Below are 25,159 nucleotides of genomic sequence, written 5' to 3' on the forward strand. Positions count from 1 at the left end.
CTAAGTCACTCCACTTTTTAAAAACTTTCTACTGCCTCTAGAATAAAATACAAGTTCCATTTTGTCTTGTTTTCCTCTGGACCTGTGATTTCATTGGTGTGGGAAACTACAGATGACAAAATTCCCTCTACAAATGCAGATCAGCAATTCTGTAATTTAGTCTTAAACATACTTAGGACATTCAGAGGCAAAGTACCTTGATCAGGGGTTCTCAGTCAATTGGTGTCAGAAGTGGGTCTCATAACTGTGTCTTCCCCACTTCTACATTGTCTTTTACATTTCTTAGCCTGGCATTTAATATCCTTCACAATCTGACTTCTATTGATTCCATTTCCAGCAAAACTAGACTATTATTCTCTACAATTAATGTAGTAAGATGGTACCTCCCACCTACAAGCCCACAAGCCATCCCCTATACCTGTAATACACACCCACACCTTCATCTTGCATTCCTTTATTTCTCAGCTTAGGTGCCATCTCCTCTGGAAAACTAATCCAGATCTTGCAAACTGTTACTGGTGTTCCCCTTTGACCTCTCATGTACCCCCCCTTAACTCCCTGCCTTGTGTTATACTTATCTGTTCATGCCTATCTTATCCCTAGTAGAACAAATGTCTGATGTCAGGCATTGTTTTATTTTTCCTTTATAACTCCAATGCTAAGCATAGTGCTTTACACACTGTGGATACTTTTAAAATGTTTGATGAATTGAATTAGGTTTATCTTAGGCTCATCAACACTCATTACTTCCCTCTCTATTCTGTTTTTTCTTCCATTCTCTTTATCTAAAATGTCCTTTTAATTACTTGTATTTCCTTTCTCCTTTCTGATGATTTCTCTCCCCCTTCCCTTTTCAATATGATTAAATCATGAAATAAGTTATCCCAAAAAAATACTATGATTGTTATCTCAAAGTACCATTTCTTTTGTTAAGATTTCAATCATGATTAACCCATTGTTGAGAATCAATTCTTTTATGCATTTATCTCTCTTTCTAGCTCTTTTTCCAAGAATTCTTTGAAGTTCATTGGGTTGTTAAACATTCATCATTTACTCTCAACATGTTTGATTTTGCTAGGAAACTGACTCTGGAATTGATGCCCATAATTTTTTTTTAATTTTACATGTATTTACAATGTCTTTGGTCATTTCTGGGGGTTTTGTGGGAAAATCTGATGGAATCTTGATATTTGAGGGGATGTAATTCCTTTGTGACAGCTTAAATTTTCATTCTCTTTATCATTATAGCATTGAATTATGAAAATTAAGAGTGTGATTAATTTTACATTGGAGTTCCAATGGGTTTAACTGCAGAATGTAACCGGGTTTTGAAATTTCTCAAAAGTTTTCTTAAATCCTGAAATACAGTGATCATATTATTTTCTTATTTAATATGCATTGGGACACCAATAATTCTAAAATTCCATCTCCTGAAGTTACTCTAAATTTGTAAATTTATCCTACTTTCAGCTTGCTTTCCAGTGGTGATATTTCCTGATTTTGCTTTTGGCTTTCAACTTGCTGTGTAATTCTATGCTTCATTGTATTAATTTGCTTTTGACTATGCTCAATAAAAATGTTAAGTTTTCTATGTCAATTTACATATTTATTCATCATCCCCCTTAGGGTCTTGTAAGATTTCTTAGCTCTGCTCAATTCTTCCTTTAATTCTTCCCAGTATTAATCTACATTCAGTTTATCTTTTTATTCTTCTCAAGATTTAATTTAGCCCCTTAATTCTTTGAGTATGTTTATAGTTCATTTGTACATGTCTCAGGATTCTTTTCTGATACACATTCTGATATTATTTCAGTGTGTATATTTGTTCTCTCCTCATTTTTATTAAACTGTGACTTAAAATTAATTATAGCCAAAATTTTATTTGGTTTGATCATTTTAAAATTTAATGTCCTTGTAAAAACTACTAGCAACTTCTTTCAGTGTTTCCATTCCAATTATTGAATGAGAGTATGATGCCCTTGTAAGCTTTTATTATGGCACCTTTCCAAACATCACACACACATACACTTTTTTTTTTAAGATTGAAGTTCACTGGAGGTTCAAGAACTATGTCACTACCCAGTCACAATTCATACTTAAACAACTCTATTTGGTTACTTAGTAGTAATCAACTTATGTGATAAAGAGAGAAATATAATTGGGGTGGGGGTAGAAGGCTGGATACAGTTCTCCTTTAAGCACCTCAAATGAAATCATACTAAGAATAAAGCACAATCTATTTTGACACTCAGATTTTCAACTAATGGTTGAGTATGATAGACACTTTCCTTTCACCACCACATTCCCAGGGTTCATATCTCCATTGTGAAATATATTTTGTCTAACAAAGCTTGAAGTAGAGCTATAGACTTTCCTGTATTTCTCACATTATTCACTTTCCTCTCTTATGAACTCTCTGATATTTACTCAGGAGAGATCTATGACTGAAGGCTTTACTACATTCATTAAATTCATAGGGTTTCATTCCAGTATGAACTCTCTAATGTTGAGTAAGGTATGAAATCTGACCAGAAGCCTCCCCATATTCATTACGTATGTATGGTTTCTCTCCAGGATGAATACTGTGATACTGAATAAGGTGTATTCCTTGGTTAAAGGATTTCCCACAGTGATTACATTTATAGGAGGTTGTTTTTTTTTTCCCAATGTGAATTCTCTTATATTGAGTAGGATACTGTACTATACCTTAACGATTTCTCACTTTCATTACATTCATAGGGTTTGTCACCAATATGGATTCTCTGATGTTGAGTGAGGTCTGTATTCAAATAAAAGACCTTTCCATATTCATTACATTTGTATGGTTTTTCTCCAGTATAAATTCTGATATTTAGTAAGGGATAACCTGTCACTGAAGGCTATCCCACCTTCATTATATTCATAAGGTTTTACTCCAGTATGAACTCTATGATATGGAGAAAGAGACAAAATCCTACTGACAGCTTTCCCATATTCATTATGTATGAATTTTTTTCTGTAGTAAGAATTCTTTGATATTCAGTAAGGTTTCTACTCTGAATAAAGGCTCTCCTACATTAATTACATTTGTAGGGTTTCTCTCCAGGATGGATTTTCTGTTGTTGAGTGAAGTGTGTACTTTGCTGAAGGTTTTCCCTCATTTGTTGCATTTGTGAGATTTTTTCCCCCAGTATTAATTACAAGATGCTAAATTTCTTTACCTGAAGACTTTTCCACCTTCATTATGTACCTGCAGTTCTTCTCCAGTATGAATTGTCTGATGTTAATTAAGGGATGAAATCCAACTGAAGGCTTTACCACAGTCATTACGGTCACATGGCTTACTCTCCAGCATAAGTACTATATTTAAATAAAGTTTTTCTTATAGCTGAAGGCCTTTCCACATTCATTAAATTTACAGAATTTCTCTCTATTATGAATTCTTTAATGTTTAGTAAGAGATAATCCCTGAAAGTTTTCTCACACTCATTACACTCATAAGGGGTTGTAAGGGTGTTCAGGGAAGAATAATACGTTCTGGTGTAAGGACTGCTTTCCATCTTGGTGTCCAACTGATTCATCTAACTATCATTTGAAGCTCTAAGAAGATGTAGCATGCACAGAGGACACACTCCAGTAAACTGTTTCAGCAGATGGGTTAAAACAGGTTGAGAATAATTGAGAAGTCTCAAACCCATTGGTGAGCTAAGGAGGCGTCTACCCCAAGCATGTGAAGACTTCCCCTGGCAGAATAGGCAGATGGGAACAATTTGTTACAGTGGTCATGAAGGCAACTGAAGCAGGCAATGTGAAGCGCTTAGAGACTGGATAGACATCAAAGATGCCAAGGTCATCCACTGCATGCTGAGCCATCACCCGTTGTCTTGACTTTTGTCTTGTCACTGGACTCCAATGGCTTTGGAAGAGAGTGAGGCTAATGACTTCACCCAACTTTATCTCACTTAAATCCAATTTATGTGGGAGTCAAAAGATGTCATTCATATTATTTTACTATTTTTACCTACCTCAGAGTCCTGTGGCAATAGGCAAGTGATGAAACAGCAGGTGTGGATACACTGGGAGCTGTAGTCACAACTCTGCGCCCAGATGGCCCAGGCGATAGGGTCATCTTCTCAATGGACTGAAGCAACAGTGGGATTCAGCAGCCCCCTAGGTGTCTGAGCAATCTTTTTTAAGGATCAAACTGCTTACTTCCTGGTTTGAGGAAGGGGCTGGGAAAGTTGCCCTAAAATTGTCTGCTTCCCCAAACTCTGGCCTGCTTATAACAGCAGGCAGGGATCCTACCCTGTGGTCAAAACACAAAAAGTACAAAAACTTTTGCAAAAGTGATTCCACTCATGGAATGTACACACACTGGTAGACAACATGAAATCCAGTAGATCTGAAAGACGAACAGCTCTTGTTGTGAGAGAACTCAGCAGGTATCTCATCCAAATAGCAGCCCTGAGTGAAACAAAGCTGGCAAATGAAGGCCAGCCTACCAAAGTCAGAGCTGGATACACATTTTTCTGGAATGGCCACAGTGATGGGGAATGCTGTGAAGTTGGCTTAGGTTTTGCAATCAAAACTAATCTAGTCAACAAGCTTGTATGCTTCCCAAAAGGAGTGAATGACAGGCTCATAACAATGCAATTGCCACTTTCAGGAAAATCATCGATGAGTATTCTCCCACCATGACTAACTGATAGAATCAAATAAAAATTTTATGAAGACCTGGAAACCCTCATTATCAATGTGCCAAAAGAGGACAAGCTCGTAATTCTGGGTGATTTTAATACCAGGGTAGACATAGACTATCAAACATGGCAGGGAGGAATGGAGTCAGAAACAGCAACAGCAACGGTCACTTATTACTAAAAACTTGTACATCTCATGACCTCATCACCAACACTGTCTTCCATTTCCCTACACACAATTGAACTTCATGGATATACCCTTAAAGCAAATATTGGCATTTAATAGACTATGTCTTTGTAAGAAGAAGAGACAGACAGAATGTGAGAATGACGAAGGCAACGTGTGGTGTAGAGTGCTAGAGTAATCACAGACCTATCTTCTCCAAGCTAAATATTCACATTCAACAAAAGCAGTGGCCCTATGGCAATATGACTACCAGAAGACTTAATGTCAACAGATTAGAGCACTTCTCCAAGTGTGAACAGTTCTTCGCTAACTTGGAGGGAAAGCTGAACCAACACACAGTTGGCAACAGTGGAGCAGAAAAGGAGTAAGTAGCTTTTAGAGATCTGGTGTACAGCATGACAATTACTCACTTGGGCCAGAACACTTGCAAACATCAAGACTGGTTTGACAAAAATGGTGGAGAAATTCAAAAGCTAATAAATGAAAAAAATAAGAACTGCACAGAGTTTACCATCACTAAGAAGGTCGTGTCTGACTCCATCAAAAGTAAAGTGCTGTACTTTTAAGATGCCCTGAAGGCTTTTCATGGGCCAAAGACCTATGGTGCATCTCAACTACTCAGTGCTGATGAAACCACATTGATTAATGATTAGGACATGATCCTGGAGAGACTAGCTGAACACTTCCATATCATTCTCGATAGTCCATCATCAATCAATGCTGAAGCCATTGACTTTATACCTCAAGTTGAAGTCAATTTCTCTCTAGCTGAAGTTCTAACTGAAGAAGTTTTGAATGCCATGAGGGTCCTCTCATGTGGCAAAATGCCTGGTACTGATTCTATTCCAGCAGGGTTTACAAGGCAAGGGATACACTGCTCATAAGGCTTTTGATACTGTCAGTCATGAGGGCCTGTGGTATGGTAATCATGGTAAAATTTGGTTGCCTGGAGAAGTTTATCAGTATTGTACATTAGTTTTATGATGGCATGCTTGCACGGGTAATGGATAATGGATGATGGGTTTTTGCTTTCCTAGTCACCAATGGAGTGAAGTAGTGCTTGCTCCCATGCTTTTTAACACGATGTTTTCAACAATGTTATTAGATGCCTTCAATGAGGATGAAAACAGCATCTAGGTGAGCTACCACACTGACAGTAAGTTATTCAACTTGAAAAGGCTACAAGCCAAGACTAAAATGGAGGAAGAGTTGGTGCATGACTTTTTATTCACAGATGACTGCGTACTCAATGCAGCCTCTGAAGCTAAGATGCAACAAAGTATAGATCAATTCTCTGCTGCTTGTGCTAATTTTGGCCTAACAATTAACACAAGAAAACACAAGTTCTCTACCAGCCAACATGACAGCATCCATAAGTGGAAACTTTGGTTACAGCAAATGGAGAAACTTTGAATGTTGTGGATAAGTTCACTTACCTAGGCTGTATATCTTCCAGGGAAATACACACAGATGATGAGGTTGATGCACACATTACCAGAGCTAGCTCAGTGTTTGGGAGGCTTCAAAGGTAAGTGTGGAAGAGGAGAGGTATTAGCCTGCCTACCAAACTGAAGGTCCACAGAGCCATTGTGCTGACTTCATTATTGTATGCCTGTGAAACCTGGAAAGTCTACCAGAGCCATGCCAAGAAACTGAACTGCTTCCATTTGAATTGTAGGATTCTGAAGATTACCTGGTTAGATAAAGTACCAGAACTGAGATCCTTTCTCAAGCTGAACTGCCAGGCATTCAAACTCTACTGCAGAGAGTGCAACTCTGATGTGCTGGTCACGTTGCTCAAATGCCAAATGTACATTTGCGTAAAAGATGATTTTATGGAGAACTCATACAAGGCAAGCTCAACATGGAGGTCAGAAGAAGCAATACAAAGACACTCTCAAAGTCTCTCAAAGGAGAACTTTGGAATTGACTGTAAGGCAAAGGAAACGCTGGCACAGGACTGCCCAGCATGGTATGCCTGCATCAAAAAAAGCACTGTACTCTATGAGCACAACAGAATTGCAGTAGCTCAAAGAAAACGTGAGATTCACAAATTTAGAGACATCTATAATCCAAATATTCATGTGGACTATTTGTGGCCAACCTGTGGTAGAGCCTTCTGAGTCTGTATTGGTCTAGTTAGCCACAGTGGGACACACTGTACTTTGACCTCAACATAGTGATGTCATTTTGGTCCTCTTTGAGAATGAAGGACAATAACCAAGCAGATTTAGGATTTTGACATAGAAATAAACAACTGATTATGAAAGAAGAAGTTTCTCCAGTTTATTAAATAAATATTTACTAACCCCAGGTGGAGGTTCGGAGCTAATTGATTAATTATTTAGATGACTAGATTCAATTTTGGAAATTAATTCTAGAAATTAGTAACTATCCAAACATAGCCCTGGGTTTGCCTTAGAAGGGAATGATGAAGATAAATAGAATAACAGAAGAGTATTCTACTCTAACTCTTGTCACACAAAGAATGTCTTGGAGGGTGCAAGGGTTAACAACTTGAGAGATTAGTAAAATTTTCTTGTAATGAGTGTTACCTAAACTGACCTGAATGACCTAGACTAGCAGAAGAATCCAGTTGGGAGGAGATGTACTCACTTCAGGAACCTCTCTCCAGTGCTTCTGGCTCTTTTCATGCCCAATGGCAACTAGCTCTCTAAGCACGTGGAAACTTTAGGAAACATTTCCCCTCTCAGAGGTTGAGGAAGGAGAATCATACCAAAAGGCAGCTGCTAGAACTGCCCAACACAGAGCACAGCATCTCCAGACCAATCTGTTCTGGAGAAATTTGATCCATTTAAAGTAAAACTATCAACTATATTCTTATAAACAGTCCAGATGCTGAAAGAGATACAGTTTTAAGATGAATGGCTAGATGAACAAATAAATTAATGAACAGGAAAGCTTCTATTAAACTTTTACTATATGCTGAACCTGATGCTAAACTAGGAATAAAACAAAACAAAACAAAAAACAACAAAACAAAACAAAAAAGTAAAGGCAGTCTCTGCCTCCAGTAGTTTTCATTCTAATGGAGGAAATCACACATATTGTCCAGTAGTGTTCAGGAAAATTATTAGGATTGTAATAGTGAGGTGTGGGAGTTAATACATGACAGCCAGGAATAATCACAGAGTTGATTTTATCTTGGTTCATGGTTCCAGAACTGGTAGAGGAAAGAAGGTACAATGAGAAGGGGGTAGCTAGAGATGAATTAGCAAGAAGGTGGTTGGACAGGATCATAGATTTAGAGCTGAAAGATACCTTAAGGCTTGTCTAGTTTAAGTGTTCTTAACCTAGGAACCGTGAACTTGGTTTTTAAAAATATTTTGATAACTGTATACAATATAATTGACTTCCTTTATAATCTTATGTATTTTATTTTATGCATCTAAAAACATTCTTCTGAGGGATCCATAGACTTTTTTTATAAAAAGATTTATAATCAAATATTTTTATTTTTCAAATAATTTTTTATTAATCTCTCTCTCCTATTACCCATCCCTCACTTGGAAATCTTTTTTCACTAAAAAACAAATCCTTCAATACACAGCTGCCAAAAAAAAATCACACATTAGCCATATCTGAAAATGTCTCTTTCTGCATTTTTAGTTCATCAATTCTCTGACAAGTGAGTAGCATGTTTCATCTTCATTCTTTTGGATTTGTGGTATATCACTGCATTAATCAGAGTTCCAAGGTCTTTCAAAGTTCTGTTTCCTTCTAATATTGTTATCATTTTATAAATTGTTCTAGTGCTACTCACTTCACTCTTTATCGGGCCATATAGGTATTCCTAGTTTCCTCTAAAACTGTACAATTCATCACTTCTTGTGGCACAATGATATTGTTACATTCATATACCACCATTTGTTTAACTATTCCTCAACAGGACATCTTAAATTTCCAATTTGGGGCTATCACCAAAAAAAAAAAAAAAAAGTTGCCATAAATAACTTCATATAGATAGAGCCTTTTCCTATTTCTTTGTAATCTTTGAGCTATAGTCATAGCAGTAGTATAGGTAAGTCAATTTTCTCACCATAAACACCAAATTGACTTCCAGAATAACTAGACTAATTCACAGCTTCACCAACAATGAGCTAGTGTATCTCTTTTCCCACAGCCCTTCCACCATGTGCCAATGTCCATTTTTGTCATCTTTGCCAATATGATGAGATAGAACCTCAAAGTCACTTTAATTTACATTTCTCTAATTAGTCATGATATGAATAATTTTTTCATATATTTGTTGATAACTTATATTTCTTCCTTTGAAAACTACTTGTTCATATTCTTTGACCATTTATCTGTTGGGAAATGGCTCTTAGTCTTATAAATTTAAAATAACTCCTTATATGTCTTGGAAATGATACTTTTACCAGAGAAACTTGTTGCAAAGATTTTTCACCAATTACCTATCTAAATTTTAGTATACTAGGTATATTCATGCAGGGTTGTTTTATAAATCAAAACTGTCAAATAGGATTACTTGTGTAGTTCTATTATTTGTTTAGTCATAAACACATCCCCTAGTGTTTTGCATGACTATATATGTATAACCTGTATCGAGTTGCTTGTCTTTTCAATGAGGATGGGTGGGGAGAGAGGAAGGGAGAAAATTTGGAACCCAAAGTTTTAAAAACACATGTAAAAAAAATTGCTTTCACATGCAACTGGGAAATAAGAAATACAGGAAACGGGGTACAGAAATCTATCTTGCCCTCCAGGAAAATAGAAGGGGAAGGGGATAAGAGAAGCGGGGGAGAGAGAGAAGGGAGGGCAGATTAGGGGAAGGGGTATTCAGAATGCATGCCATCTTGGTGTGGAGGGGAGGGATGAGATGGGAAGAAATTTTGGAACTCAAAATCTTGTGGAAGTGAATATTGAAAACTAAAAATAAATAATTTTTTTTAAAAAGACAATTAACTTAAAATTATACTTACTAATAAGAAATGCAACAAAAAAGGCGCAGAGCCAAGATGACAGAGTAAAGGCAGGGACTCACCTGACCTCTTCCCCAAACCTCTCCAAATACCTTTAAATAATGATTAAACAAATTCGAGAGCACCATAACCCACAAAAAGATGAAGTGAAACAATATTCCGGCCCAAGACAATTTAGAAGGTCAGCATGAAAGGTCTTGTTGCAGCAGGTAAGAGAGGAGCACAGGCTGAGCCAGCACAGACTAGGTGCCAGCAAACCAGAAGCAGGCCTCAAAGCAACTGAACCAGCCGCAACAGTCGTGGTTTCCTTACCTCCTCTCAGTCCATAGACTCCAAAGTCAACTTAGAAGGTCAGTAAGAAATGGATGCGAGTGGAACAGTCCAGCACAGGAAGGCCCCAACAAACCAGGAGCAGGCCTTGGGAGTCACTGAATCAGCAGCAGCAGCAGCAGCAGCAGTGGCTGTTTCTGGAGTTCTCAGCCCACAGAAAGCAAGGGGGTTGAAAAACTAATTAGAAGGAGATTACAGGGGTCTCTTTGCTGGAACTAGGGGCAGGACTCTGTCTCAGAGAAAGAACTGATATCTGAATACAGAATGAAACATACTTTAAAAAAAAAAACAAAACGCTTCCCCTAACCATAGATCTAAAAGGTAATTTAGTCCTTGCTTTCTAAATTTGCATATGATATGAACTTTTATACATATATCATGTATCCATTTGGAGCTTATCTTGGCATATGGTGTAAAACGTTGGTCTAAACCTCATTTCTGCCAGTTTGCTATCATCCCCCCTAATAAAAGATCTTGGGGTTTATCAAACACCATGCTACTGTATTAGTTTGCTTTTGTGTTTTGAGTGTCTAATCCACTTTACTGACGAATCATTTTTTAAAAAACACCACCAAATTGTTTTAATGATTGCTGCTTTGAAAGAAAAGAGTCAGAAATGACCAACTAACCATGAACAAATCATTCAACTTGTCTGGGCCTCAGTTACTCATCTGTAAAGTCAAGGGACTGGGATATATGATCTGCAGAGCTCTAAATCTGTTATCCTTTGTATCCCTTCTACTTCTAAATCTTCTAATCCTAAAGATACTATTTCAATATTTAAAGGATTTCCGATATTGTTGGTGTGAGTACTGTCTCCCGTGATACAGATGGATGGAATCTGACTTTTATTAACTGTATTGTACTGTTGAATGTACTATCCGCTTTGATGAGATCATAGAGCCATCCAAGATTGTACTTATGCAACTCTGTAGACCTTGGAGGAACTGTGGAGAAGGGGACGAGAACTGGCCAAATGTAAATGCTTATTGATCAAAAAAAAAAAAAAATGATTACTGTTCTGTACTACAGTTTGAGCTCTGGTACTGATAGACTTACTTCTTTCCCACCATTTTTTTCCTTTATTACCCTTGCGATTCTTGACCTTTTGTTCCTTTCTTTAAATTCATCATTATTTTTTCTAGCTCTTTAAAATATTTTGGGTTGTTTGTTACAAGACAAAATAAAATTGGTACAGCACTAAGTAAAATAACTTAAGTAGCATTATAATTATTATATTGACTACCTATGAGCAATTAACATTTCTCCAATTACCAAGTTCTGTCTTTATTTCTGCAATATTTTGTAGTTAAATTCACATAGTCTCTGGATGAATCTTGGGTAGACATATGCTTAGATATTTTATAGGCTTCTGTAGTTATTTTGAATAGAATTTCTTTCTATCTCTTCTATTTAAGTTTTTCTGGTTATACACAGAAAAGCTGATGACTTGTGTCTATCTTATATCCCACATCTTTGCTGAATTTATTAATCGTTGGAATTAAGTTTTAGTTGACTTTCTAGGATTCTCTAGGTACGCTATCCTATCATATGCAGAAATTGATCATTTTATTTCCTCTTTGTCTATGCATAGTCCTTCAATTTCTTTTTCCTGTATTATTGCTGAAGGTAGCATTTCTGGTACATTATTATGTAGTACTGTTGATATTGGCATCCTTGCTTTCCCCTTGATCTTACTGGAAAGGTCTCTAACTTTTTTCCATTATCTATCTACGTCTATACACACATACACACATATACACACACGTATAATGTTAGCTCCTAGATTTAAAATTATATAATTTATTATATTAAGCAAAGATCCATTTATTCCTATGGTTTCTAGATTTTCACAGAAACAAGTGGATTTTGTTAAAAGACTTTTCTGCATCTATTTATATAATCTCATGCTATTTATTCATATTTCTAACATTGTCTATTATGGTATATTTATGTCTTCCTTATGTTGAACCAACTCTGAATTCCTAGTACAAACACAACCTGGTCATATTATGTAATCTTTCTGATAAATTGATGAAACCTATTTGCCAATATTTTATTTAAATTTTTTATATTAGTATTCACTAGGGATAGTGCTGTGTAATTTTATTTCTCTGATTTGTTTCTCTTTGGTTTCGATATTAAGAACATATTTATATCATAGAAAAGATCGGGAGAGTACTTTCTTTTCTTATTATTACAGACAATTTACATGGTTTGTAATTATAATTGGAATTAATGTTTGATAGAATTCACTTGTGAATCCATCTGGTCTCTGATCTTTTTTCCTTTGGGAGCTCACTTATTGCTTGTTCAAATTTTTTCTGATATTAGTGATTTAAATAGTTTATTTCTTTTGTTAATTTAGGTATTTTATATTTTTCTAAGAATTCATCTGCTTCCTCTACCAGTTTTGTTAGCATGAAAAGGGAGAATTCCCAACAACTAAAGACAAAATAAAGTAATAAAAATTTATTGTGAATTCTTTTTAATTTTGATAGGAACAATTTAGTTTTCATCTCATTTTTTAAAAAAAATTATAGTCAGTGTTTATTTTATTAACTCCTTTTAAAAGCTTTTAATTTTGTTTATCAATCCAATGGTCTTTTCCTTTCAATTTTATTACTGCTTCATTCTGATTAATGCAAGTTCAAATAGTAAAAAATTCAATTTGGTGTTAATTAAAATGATAGCAGGTCACATTTAATGCAAGTCAAAATTCAATTACTGCTAGATGTTGCACTTTCCTATCACTGCATATGGATGTGATATACTGCCACATACCATATCACCAACAGTTGTGTAAATTTATTTTAAGCCCTTAACAAATGGGGGAAAAGCAGAATCCCTCAGATAGAAATGCTGCCAATACACACTAAAAAAGACTTGTTATTACATTAGAACAAAAATTTGATGTAATTGAATGAATGAATGAATATGGTCACAGGAACTCTAAAATAAGAAAAAAATGTTAGCATATTTGAATCCACAGTACAGAATACTGAAATTTTTAAAAAGGTAAAGTTGAATCGGTTTTTTATAGTTTACGAACCATCACCTCTCCATCAGGAAGTGGGTATGATGTTTCATCATGAGTGTTCTGGAATCACAGTTGGTCACTGTGTTAATCATAGCTCCTCATCTTTCAAAATTGTTTGTCTTTACAATATGTTGTCACTGTATAAACTGTTCTCCTAGCTGTGCTTACCTCAATCTACACCAGAAACTTTCCAAGTTTCTCTGAAAATATCCCCATCATCATCATTTTATAGCACACTAGTGGTCCATCATATTTATATATCATAACTCATTCAACAATTTCCCAATAAATGGGCATTCCCTGAATTTCCAGTTATTTGCCACCATTAAAAAAGAGCCGATACAGGTATTTTTGTACATCTTTAGATTTTGTTTTGATTAGGACTAATCCTTCCTTTACTTTACCCTTTTATTCCCACTTCTCCCTTCTATTTTCCCCCTTTTATTTCCCTGTTGAGTGACATGTATATCTGCACTCAACTCTGTGTATGTGTATTTTTCCCTCTTTTGACCAGTTCAGATCAGAGTGAGGTTCAAGTATCAAGCACTCCCTCTACCCCTTCTTCCTTGTATATATAAACTCTTAGTTGTGCACCCCAATTACGTAAGATAATTTTCCTCCTCCTTCCTCTGTCCCTTATGTATTCTTCTTCCTCTCCCTTTCCATTCTCCTAAGATTATCAAAACATAACAATCACTCTAATTACACTTCCTTTATGACCCTTGATGAGAATTGGGTTATGAAATGACATGTGTATCATCTCCCCATATTAGAATGTAAACATTATTTTTTAGTCTTGTTTCTCTTGACTCCTACTTGCACTTCAAAATTTCTGTGCAGTTCTAGTTTTTTCATAAGAAATGCTTACAAGTCTTCTTTTTCATTACAAATCCATTTTTGCCCCTGTAGAATTATACTCAGTTTTTCTGGGTAAGTTATTCTTTGTTGTAAGCCTATATACTTTGCCTTCTGGAAATCAAAGCTTTAGTGATAGTTGCTAAATCTTCTGGAATCCTGACCATGGTTCCTTGGTACTTGAATTCTTCTTTCTGTTGCTTGCAATATTTTCCCTTTGACCTGGGAGCTCTGGATTTTAGCTATAATGTTCCTGAGAGTTTTCATTTTTTTTAGGAGGTAGATACTTCATGTTTCTACTTTGCCTTCTGGTTACAAGAGATCTGAAAAGTTTTCTTTTTTGATTTCTTGAAATATATATAGACTGTTTTTCAGTCTTGGCTTTTAGATAATCCTATGATTCTTAAACTATCCCTCGATCTATTTTCCAGGTCACTTGTTTTTGCTATGAGATTCTTCTATTTTTTTTTTTCAGTTCTTTGACTTTGGTTTAACATTCTTGTTGTCTCATGGAATCATTATCTCAGCAAGTTTTTTCCTTGGATAAAGTTTTGAACCTGTTGCTAAGTAGTTAGCTCTCTTTCCAATTCTTTGTTCCATAGCTCTTATTTCTTTTCCTTTTTCTTTTGTTAGCCCTCTCATTTCATTTTTAAGGTCTTTTTTGAACTAAAGCTTCATCTCTTCCAAGAATTCTAGTTGAACTTAACTAAACTACTTTTCTTTCTGATTCTCTGGATTTCAACACTATCCCCCTTTTCCACCCTTTTCAGCTTCCTTTTATGTGTTGACTTCCCCCAAGAGAATGAAAGCTCCTTGAGGGCAGAAACTGTCTCTTTTTTTGCTTGTATTTTTATTAAATTTTCTAGGCTTTGGTTTCCTCACTGGTAAAATGGAGAGTTGGACAAGATGACTTTTTAAATTAAAAACTGATAATTTTTACAAAGAGTATTATCTATGTAACTATTATAAATGTAGTTATATAGTTATTATTATAAATGTAGTTACTATAAATGTAATTATCAATGAACATGAACATTTTAGTATAGAAAAAAGGACTCTATATAAAACCAAGAAGTTCTGTTATGTGAAGTTTTTAAGTATATATTAAATTTGACATAGCAAAAATAAAATGTCCTATTTGTGTCTTCTTCTGAAATTCTTATATTTTGTGTATATTAAAATATTTTGATTTTGATTTTCCTTTTCACACCACTATTATTATGCACTAACTCATTCCCCATCCCTAAATAAAAGTATTCCCTCATAACAAATGAGTACAGTCAAGTAAAACAATTAAACACATTGGCCATATCTGAAGGCATTAGTTTAAAAAAGACCTTAAAATGAAATGAGAGGGCTACTCCTGCCTCAGGCAATCTATACAAAAGGATCTATTCTCTACCCACTCTTATCAGATTAGAACAGAGTGGTGGTAAGAATTCCACCTAGGGACAGCAAGGTGGTAGAATGGATAGAGCACAACCTTGGAGTTAGGATGACCTGAGGTCAAATCCAGCCTCAGACACATAACACTCATTACTGGTGTGACTCTGGGCAAGTCACTTGACCCCAACTGCCTCACCAAAAAAAAATAATAATAATAATTCCATCTAGATAAAATTCTCTTTACTCTTTAATCAGAACTAAGCTCTCCCAGTTGAGTAGGGTCTTACCCAAGATTGAGAAGAACGTTTCATTGTCAGCCTAGTCGTTCACAAGGACTGGGCTTTGAAAATTGGTTATTGGGGCAGATAGGTGGCACAGTGGATAGAGCACTTGACCTTGAGTGAGGAAGATTCATCTTCCTGAATTCAAATCTGGCCTCAGACACTTACTAGCTGGGTGACCCTGGGCAAATCACTCAACCCTGTTTACTTCAGTTCCTCATCTGTAAAATGAGCTGGAGAAGGAAACGACAAGCCACTCCAGCATCTTTGCCAAGGAAACACCAAATGGGATTATGATGAGGCAGACACAACTTCTTGGCTTTAAGGATGGCCCTCTCTCTCCAGTACGTTATGCTGTCTCTTTAGCACCTAAACACAAAAGAAACTATTCTGACTCTGGTATCTAGATTACTTGTGATTGCTATATTAAATCTCTAGATGGGTGCATTTTTAAAAAATTGGTTATTAATAAGAAAATAATCATTTTTCTCCTATCTAAGGGGTCCTGCCTTCAGTTCATCATCATTCAGTGAACCTGGGCTGAGCAAGTGAGTAAGTAGTTCACTAGTTCAAACTTAATTCAACAAATATTCAACAAGCAGTTATCAGGCACAAGGCATTAGGGATACAAAAACCATAGCCCTTTGCTGCCTTTACCTTACTTGAGAAATTATGCCTTCTATTTCAAAGGCTTTATTGACCTCAGACAGCATCATTGTAATAGGGATGCCTAGAAGTCCTTTGCCTCTAATTTCCAGCAACAGAGCTGGCAACTTAAATTAGGTAGCCTTCTTTGTAAGGGAGGAAGACTGATTTAAATGTAGGCCAGAAACTCAGTCAGGACACCTTTTAATTTCCTTGATTTCTAGCCAGAAACCCAGTCAGGACACCTCTTAATTTCCTTGATTTCCAGAACTGTCTAAAAATCACTCAAGGCTTGTTCTGTGGCGGAGAAGAGACCATGGTACCCACTGTGATGAGGGGTCTTTAAGCTTACCATCTACAGACTGAGTACAGGGGATAAAACCCAGACCTTGACAAACACCACATTATTCGGGGAGGAGGGTAATGGAGGAAAGGAGAGCAATAAAAAATAAATTTTAAAATATCCTTGATTTCTTAATTATGAGTGGGTGAAAGTTTCTCCACTGGTCCCTGTCCAACCTCCCTGAAAGCGAAAGGTCTCATCCTCAATACCCATATTCCACCACTACCAACTGCCCAATGTCTACTTCATCTGCTTGGGAATGAAATGTTCCACTTCTTAACTTGAGAATGGAGATCTTTTCAAAGGTATCACTCTATTGGGAGACTTAAGAAGCCCCAAGTGAGACATACCCTTTCAGGCACATACTAAAGATATACTGAAAGATAAATGTTTAAAGCTACAGAGGGGTGAATTCACACTCCCATGGAATAAGAGGGATACCTTTCAAAACTACTCTACTCTTCTTTATATCCAGTTGCCCACTGAGCGCTTGAGCAATATCTCAACCCCTGGCTATTACATATACATCCCAGTCCCTTAAGTATAAATAAAAATATATTCTATTTTCCTATACATAGTAGCTTAATTTTTTAAATTCCTTAAGCCTGAGAATTTTGACGAGAACTGAACTGAGATGAGGAAAATTTTAGATAAATTGATGAACTGATTCATACTCAAATATTCAAATGGATCTCTGATCTCATCAAAGTGATTGTTTCCTCCAACTGATACAGACTGCAACTCATCCATTCTTATCTATACTGTATGACTCTTGTCCATCTCCTCCCATAAGTTCATCACATAGAGACCACCCATCTTGAGGATATTAGGACTATTCAACAGTTATCTCTCATTTTTGCCATGTGACCAGCCCATGTTCTTTTTCAATCATATATTTCTCTAATCATGTTTACTCCAATTCTTTTTTAAAACCCTTGATTTATTATATGTTGCAGTCTGCTCACATCTATGTTTCATTTCTCCACTGCCTTTGTTTAATAGTAATTTTTCACTTTTTGGAGACTAGCATTCCATGACTTCCAGCCATACAACATAGATACAACTGTCCAGTCATAAGTACTAAGAGTCCTCCAGCTATTTGTTTTTCATTTCTTAAAAGGTGGTATTTATATAGAGCCTACTGCAGTACCTGCACTATGCTAAGCACTTTACAGATATTATTTTATTTGATCCTCACAACAACCTGGGAGGTAGGTACTGTTATTATGTCCTTTTTATAGTTAAGGAAACAGGCTAAGTGATTTGCCCAGAGTCATATAGTCAGTAAGTGTCTGAGGCCAAATTTCAACTCAGGTCTTCCTCATTCCAAGCCCAGGCTCTATCTACTGCACCATCTAGATGCCCAGGTGAAAAAGTATTTTGTAATTCAATACGCAGATGCACATGCACACACACAATCCCTACCCTCAAGGAGGGTTCAATCTAACGGGGGAAGATGACACCTAAAAAATAAACTGAGAGGGTTGAGGAGGGGGTAGGAATATGATGTTCTGTAGAGTCAAAATAAACAGAACTGCTGATGGAAAATGAAGTTACTTGGAAAGTTCTGAAAGTCCTAAGCCCTCTATAAAGGAAGGTTTTGGACAGAATTTATTGTTCCACCCTCTAACTTTCCAATCATGAGGAAGAAGCAACTGAGGGAACTGAGAAAGTATAGAGTATCAAAAAATGAGTCAATTTACAGGGAGAAGGAAGTATGAGGTAGTTTTGAAGGGAGCAATAATGGTGAATATCTGGGTTTGTAAGGTGTCACAGTGAACATTCCATTACCCTCTCCCACCTCTACTTTCCCTTTCTTCGTGGGCAGAAGAATTGGTCATTTTCCTACATCTTGTTACACCAATTTTGTGCCTACAGCCCAAATAGGATTTAGGTTACTCCACTGAATGAGTCCAGAGCTAGGAAGGTATCCCATCAAGTTAAAGCTTATGGAAAACCCTCGTCACAGATTTCCCTATCAGGGAAGAAAAGATGCCTAGCCATGGCCTTAAAAATATCAGTGCATTTATGTCAAAGCCTTCTCCACCAGTCTGCCACCATTACAATATTATTGGAAGGAGGCTACATGGGAGTAAGGGCCATTTTGTATTTTTTCTTTGCTTTGTAGGTTGCCAAGAAAATTACCACCAAGTGCCTATCTACTGGTCATTAGATAGGTGAGTCCTTAGCAAGCAGACTTGTTCTGTGTTTGGGACCATACTCAAAGCCTTTCCAACGTTATAGAACCTTCTAGGGCTTGTGTTTTACTAGAATAGCCTTTGAGATCCCAGGATCACCTCCTCTTATTTCCTATTTATCCCACATATAGCTTGTTTGTACAATAGGAACTTTTAACTTCCTTTATATCCCTGACATAATGCCTGGGATAGTAGGCACTTAGTGTTTATTGGCTGACTGAAAATGCATATGAAAAATAGTAATTCTGGTATAATGGTCATAGGTTCATAGAACTTAAAGTGAAAGGCCTTATGGTTCATCTTGTCAAATCCTACTTTGTAAGAGGAAACCAAGGCCCATAGAAGAATGACTTGTCCAAAATCTTTTTATTCCTAAGTGTCAGAGAAGGAATTTGAACCATAGGTCCTCTGTACTCCAAATCTAGCACTTTCACAATTTTGTGGTGCCATGAACACAGAGAAAATGGTACAAGGACCAGGTTTAGACAGGGAAAGATGTACATATTGAGACTGGTGTGCCAGTGGGATAGCCATAGGGAAATGTCCAATAGCTAGCTGGATATTGCAGGGGCATTGCTCTAGGAGATTACAGTATGTATGGATTTCTGAGTCATCTGCATAAAACTAACAATTAAACTCATAGAAGGAATGAAATTGTCAAGGGAGAAAGAAGAATGTAGTTCACTGGCAGAAGCAGCTAGAGGCACAGTGGACAGTGCACTGGGCCTGAAGTCAGGAAGATATACCCAAGTTCAAATCTGGCCTCAGACACTTACTGACTTTGTGACCTTGAGCAAGTCACTTAACCTGTTTGCCTCAGTTTTCTCTATTGTAGATTGGGGATAATAGCCCCTACCTCCCAGAGTTGTTCTGAGATTTTTGAAAATACTTAGCACAGTGCCTAGTACATAGTAGGAACTATATAAATGCTTACTCCATCCCTCCTCATGGATCCTATATATCCCTCCTTTTTTCCTACTCAGAAGACAATATAAGAACTGGAAACTCATTGACAAGTGAAATTGCTTAATCAAGATTCAAATCCAAGTAGAATTGTAGGGACAGCTTTGGAGGAGTGGAAAGAAAAGGGAACCACTGTGGAAGCACAGGGATACAACATGCATATAATTAAAGATGTAATGGGGAAAATGCCAAATTCATTATCACTTGAAGGACTGGCTCTCTGTGAGTTCACACTGCTCAAGTTCTCATTCATTCACTGAATTATATTTAGTTACAACGTGGAGAGTTTGTAGTGGTTCCTGCTAAGGAAAGAATAGAAATACCATGGAGTGAACAAATAGCCCATAATCCTGAAGATCAGAATTGGTTAGGTGGAATGAAATCTTCAGAATCAGATCCAAAACATTTATTGGTCCCTTTGCAGTAGCAGAATCTACATCACCTCACCATAGTTGGAGATCTATGATTGCCTTCACAGGATTTACTAGAGCCTCTGTTAATAAAATATAGCAGCCCAGACAGTGAAGCCACTAAAATTTATGAGGCATATTGCCTAAGTCATCAACCAACATCTGAACAGAGACCAATAAGGATAAGAAAAAGGACAGTCTTCTCAACAAAAGGAAATCAAAAAAATAAAAGTATTCAAAGACAAACCACTTGTTTTATATATTAGCAAGAAGACAGCACTAATAACACACTACTAAACTGCTTTAGGGTTTGTAAAACACTTTCTTCACAGCCTATTGCAGTAGTTAGTACAAATATTGTTACACCAATTTACAGATGATAGTAACTTTAGAGGTTAACTGTTTTACTCAGTCACATAGTTTTGGAGGCACAATTCAGATCCAGCTCTCACAACTGTATCTTGCATTCTTTCCATTATACCACCCTGCGTTTCCCTACTGACAAGCCAACTACCCTGAACCTGATGCAGTTATCAAAAAAATTCCTGATCTGATGGAGCTTTTTCCAAAGTGGGGCTGAGGCTAGAGAAGGCTTGCATAAATGCATAGATATTTTTCAGGCTATGGCTAGGCATCGTTCCTTCCCTGATAGGTGAATCCACTGCTAGGGTTTCCCATAAACCGTAACTTGACAGGAAACCTCCCTAACTCTGGAGTCATTCAGTGGACTAACCTAAATCCTATTTGGGCTCTAGACACAAAATTGGCAGAACAAGATGTGGGAAAATGACTAATTCTTCTATCCATAAGGAAAAGGAAAAGGGAAAATTACCTCATAATTCCTTCTCCATTGCCTCACTCTCCCAACTACCATTCCCTGTATGACATTTCAGATAGTACGGGAAAAGGGGGGGTTCCCTGCAGGGGGGCTGAAGGACACAAAATATCTTTATTATTCCCCCTTCATTAGGAGAGCAAATATAAAGGGAATAGGATGATCGTATAATTTATGGCCAAGAAATCCAACATGGGTTCTTCTGGACACTGGGATGCAACCTGAGATTTAAATAACAAAAGTTTTCTCTAAATAAATAGAATAAATAGAAAAGTTTTCTCTAAAAAAATAGAATAAATTTGGCAAAGTGGATCACCAGCCTATCACTATCATTGCACAAGAAACTAGAAGCTAGTATGTACATTCCTCAGTTGTCATTTCAAGCAGGCTTGGACAAATCACTAAATAGAATGTGATGGCATAATTAAAATTCATGTGCCTGCATATAAAAAAATTTCACCATGGGAGTGCCTTAATGCCAACCAATGTCAAAAAGGTCACAAAATAAAAGACCTTTTTATTTAAGCAAAAAGAATAAACTAAACTATATTTAGATATAATAAGAGAATGGTAGTGGGGTTTTTTTGTGATGGAAGAACTGATTTAGAAGGCAAAGAATATTTTTTCAAAAAGTCAAGAGTTCAATAGGACAACAGAATAGGAAGTTTAAGTAGCCAATAATCTATTTATAAAATTTCTCTCCACTACAAATTCACTGATGTTCAATAAGATGTACAATACAAATGAAATCTCTCCCAACAGTCAATTCAATCAGATTCAATAAGCAATTTATTATATAAATAGTGTGCAACATTGGGTCAGATCTTGGAAGAGATACAAAAGTTAGGTAAGACAGTTTCTGCCCACACGGAGCTTACATTCTAATAAACGAGACACATACACAGATAACTATATTATAAATATATTAGTGCAAACATAGTGCTATGTAAGTTCTGTGTGGGGAAAGGGCCATTACCAACTAACGTGATTAATTAAAGGAGATTTGAGTTTAGTCTTAAAGGACCCATAAGAATACAAGTGAAATTGAATGATGAGGATATTCCAGACATGAGGAACTCCATGAGCAAAGGCAAGAAGGTAAAAAATGACAGGGTATGTATGGGGAAAGGCAAGTATGTCTAGTTTGGTTGAACAAGAGTGACAGACACTAGATTTCAGAGAAATTTAAATGCCAGGCAAAGGAATCTGAAAATTATTCTGTAAAAAACAGGAATTCACAAAAGATTTTTAAACAGAAAAATAAGTATAGCTATATATAACTAAGAAAACACTGGCAGTAGTAGGAAGGATGAATAAGAAGGAAAAGGGGGAAGTACATGAAAGAAGCTGGCTATTACCAAAGCCTAGACAGATGATACTGGAGACTTGTACTACAATAGCAGCAGCAAGAATAAGGAAGAGCATGCTGACATAAGAAATATTGTCAAAGCAGAATTAGTAGGACTTGGTAACTTGAAATGTGATGGAAAGAATTAAAAATAACACCAAACTTTGAGAATCTGGGAGACTGGGATGAATGATGGTGCCTTTGACAAAAACAGAAAAATCAGATGTAGTAAAGGCAGTTGGGAAATATTTGTCTGGAGTGACAAGAACTAGAAATAAAAGGTCAGTTGCTTATTCATGTTAATTGAAGCCTTAAGACTACATAAAATTCCTCAAAGAACCTATATAAAGAAAATAGATGGGCTGTGTGCTGGACCTAGAGTCAAAGAAGACCTAAGAGCAAACCCAGTCTAAGATACACACTAGCTGTGTGACCTTGGACAAGTCACTTAACCTCTGCCTTTCTCAGTTTTCTCATTTATAAAATGGGGATAATAAAAGCACCTATCGTTCAGGGTTGTTGTGAGGATAGAATGAGACATTTGTAAAGCACTTTGCAAATCTTAAAGTGTTACATAAATGCAATCTACTATTAAGTACAAAACCTTGTTGAAAATCTACCTTACATGGTTGGATAAAGAAAGTCTCTAGTTAGTGACAGCAAAGGAATAGTTTAAAGATATAAGAGGAGAAGAAATAGCATGCAGTGTCTTTGAAAATGAAGAAGACTAAGGTATAAAAAAAAGGAGGATCAACAGTGTTCAATATTTCATCTTTTATCTCTATAAGTACCACCAAAAAAAAAAAAGACATCAAACTTGAACATTAGGACAACACCGGTTACTCATGAGACTGCAATTTTATTAGAGTGGCTATTAGAACAAAAACCAGACTACAAGTTATCAAGGAGATTGGGAATAGTAAAGAAGTGGAAGCAGTACACACAAATTATTTCTGAGCTAATAGTAATAATGATAGTGATAACAGCTAGCATTTATATACTGTTTTAAGGTTTGCAAAGCACTTTAACAAATATTATCTCATTTTAGCCTTACAGCAACCCTGGGAAGTAAATGCTATCATTATCCTCATTTTACAGGTGAAGAAATTGAGGCAAACAGAGGTTAAGTGACTTGCCTAGACTCACATAGCTATACCTGAATTCAGGTCTTCCTTATTCCTGGTTCAGTGTTCTATCCACTCACCTAACCACCTCCATATAAATTCTGGTAAGTTTAACAAAGAGAAAAATGGGATAGTATCAAAACAGAGTAGTGTCAATAGGCTTTGTTTTTGGTTTTTTTGCTTGTTTTTGTATTAGGGAGACCTGAACAAATATGTTTATATACAGCTGGGAAGGAACCAGTGGAAAGGGGAAAACTGAAGGTGCACAAGAGAACAATTGCTTAAGTAAAGGCCTCAAAGTAGGAGAGATCAAAGACGCACGAAGTGGAATTTTTTCAAAAAGTCAAGAGTTCAATAGGACAACAGAACAGGAAGTTTAAGTAGCCAATAATCTATTAATAAAATTTCTCTCCACTACAAATTCACTGATGTTCAATAAGATGCGCAATACAAATGAAATCTCTCCCAACAGTCAATTCAATCAGATTCAATAAGCAATTTATTATATAAATAGTGTGCAAAAAGTGGAACTCTTTCCACTTCTGGAAAGAGAGAAAAGAGTAGGTAATGATTTTGTGAGTTTTTGAGAAAAGAAGCTGAAGGAGTCCCTGTGAAATTGCTAGAATGTTTTCATTAAACTAAGAGGCTAGGAGTTGGAGGTAGCCAGGGGGTATGAAAGAATAAGATGGTTGGAACAGATGCTATGTGGGTTGGCTTAACTTTAGTGCTTTTCTTTACATAAATTTTCCATTTCTGAGTAAGGTAAGTGCTCTGTTTGAAATCCTTACATTAATCATATTCATAAGGATTTACCTTATTAAGGCTTCTCTCCAGCATAAATTTTCTGATGCTTAATGAATAATATGCTCCAATTAAAGATCTTCCTACATTCATTATATTTATGTGATCTCATACCAATATGAATTCCATAATGGGAAAGACAAACTGTGAAGTTTTCTATTTCATTAATTTATGTTTAATCCAATATGAATTCTGATATTCAGCAACATACACACAGCATCAGTCTGCCACCCTATTTTATGTTTGTGGAGTTTGCCATCACTATGAATTCTGTGACTTTTAAGTAAAAGTGTGTTTTTTCACATTTATCATATTCACAGAAGTTTCTTTCCTGAATGAACCATTTGATGTCTGCATCAAATGTAGCTATATGCTCTGATGGAAAACTGTCCCCCATATTTTACCTAAATGTGATTTATTAAGAATTGTATGATGTTGAGTATGCTGTGCTCTCTGCAAGAACGCTTGTTCACATTCATTATATTTAGAAGATGTCTCTCCAAGGTGCCTTGTTTGATGTTGAGTAAGATGTGTTTTCTCAAGGAAGCTTTTTCCACATCCATAAGGTTTGTCCATTATGCATTGTCTGATGCCGAGTTCGTTGAGTACTCCACCGGAAGGCCTTCCCACATTCATTACATTTATAAGGCTTCTCTCCAGTATGACTTATACGATGCTGAGTAAGCTGGGTGCTCAGGCGGAAGGCTTTACCACATTCATTACATTCATAAGGTTTCTCTCCTGTATGAATTGTCTGATGTCGAGTAAGCTGT

General features: G+C 36.3%; 1 protein-coding gene and 1 non-coding gene across 2 annotated transcripts in view; one reads left to right on the top strand and one right to left on the bottom strand.

Annotated features, from left to right (window-relative positions):
* LOC114045245 (zinc finger protein 420-like) overlaps positions 1-25,159 on the bottom strand; it is a 63,983-nt gene that overhangs the window by 28,650 nt on the left and 10,174 nt on the right. Inside the window, exons 6-7 of the mRNA XM_027865098.1 lie at positions 24,968-25,159; positions 2,697-2,844 (exon numbers count right to left, since the gene is read on the bottom strand). The exon at positions 24,968-25,159 is cut by the window's right edge and continues 25 nt beyond it. Of these exons, the coding sequence (XP_027720899.1) occupies positions 2,697-2,844; positions 24,968-25,159 (340 nt within the window). The remainder of the gene's footprint in view (positions 1-2,696; positions 2,845-24,967) is intronic.
* Positions 16,634-16,762, top strand: LOC114045572. Its single transcript, XR_003569397.1, has one exon. It is a non-coding gene; the product is annotated as a small nucleolar RNA ACA64 (small nucleolar RNA).

Source organism: Vombatus ursinus, unplaced genomic scaffold, assembly GCF_900497805.2.
Source record: "Vombatus ursinus unplaced genomic scaffold, bare-nosed wombat genome assembly UNPS02014778.1, whole genome shotgun sequence".
NCBI lineage: Eukaryota > Metazoa > Chordata > Mammalia > Diprotodontia > Vombatidae > Vombatus > Vombatus ursinus.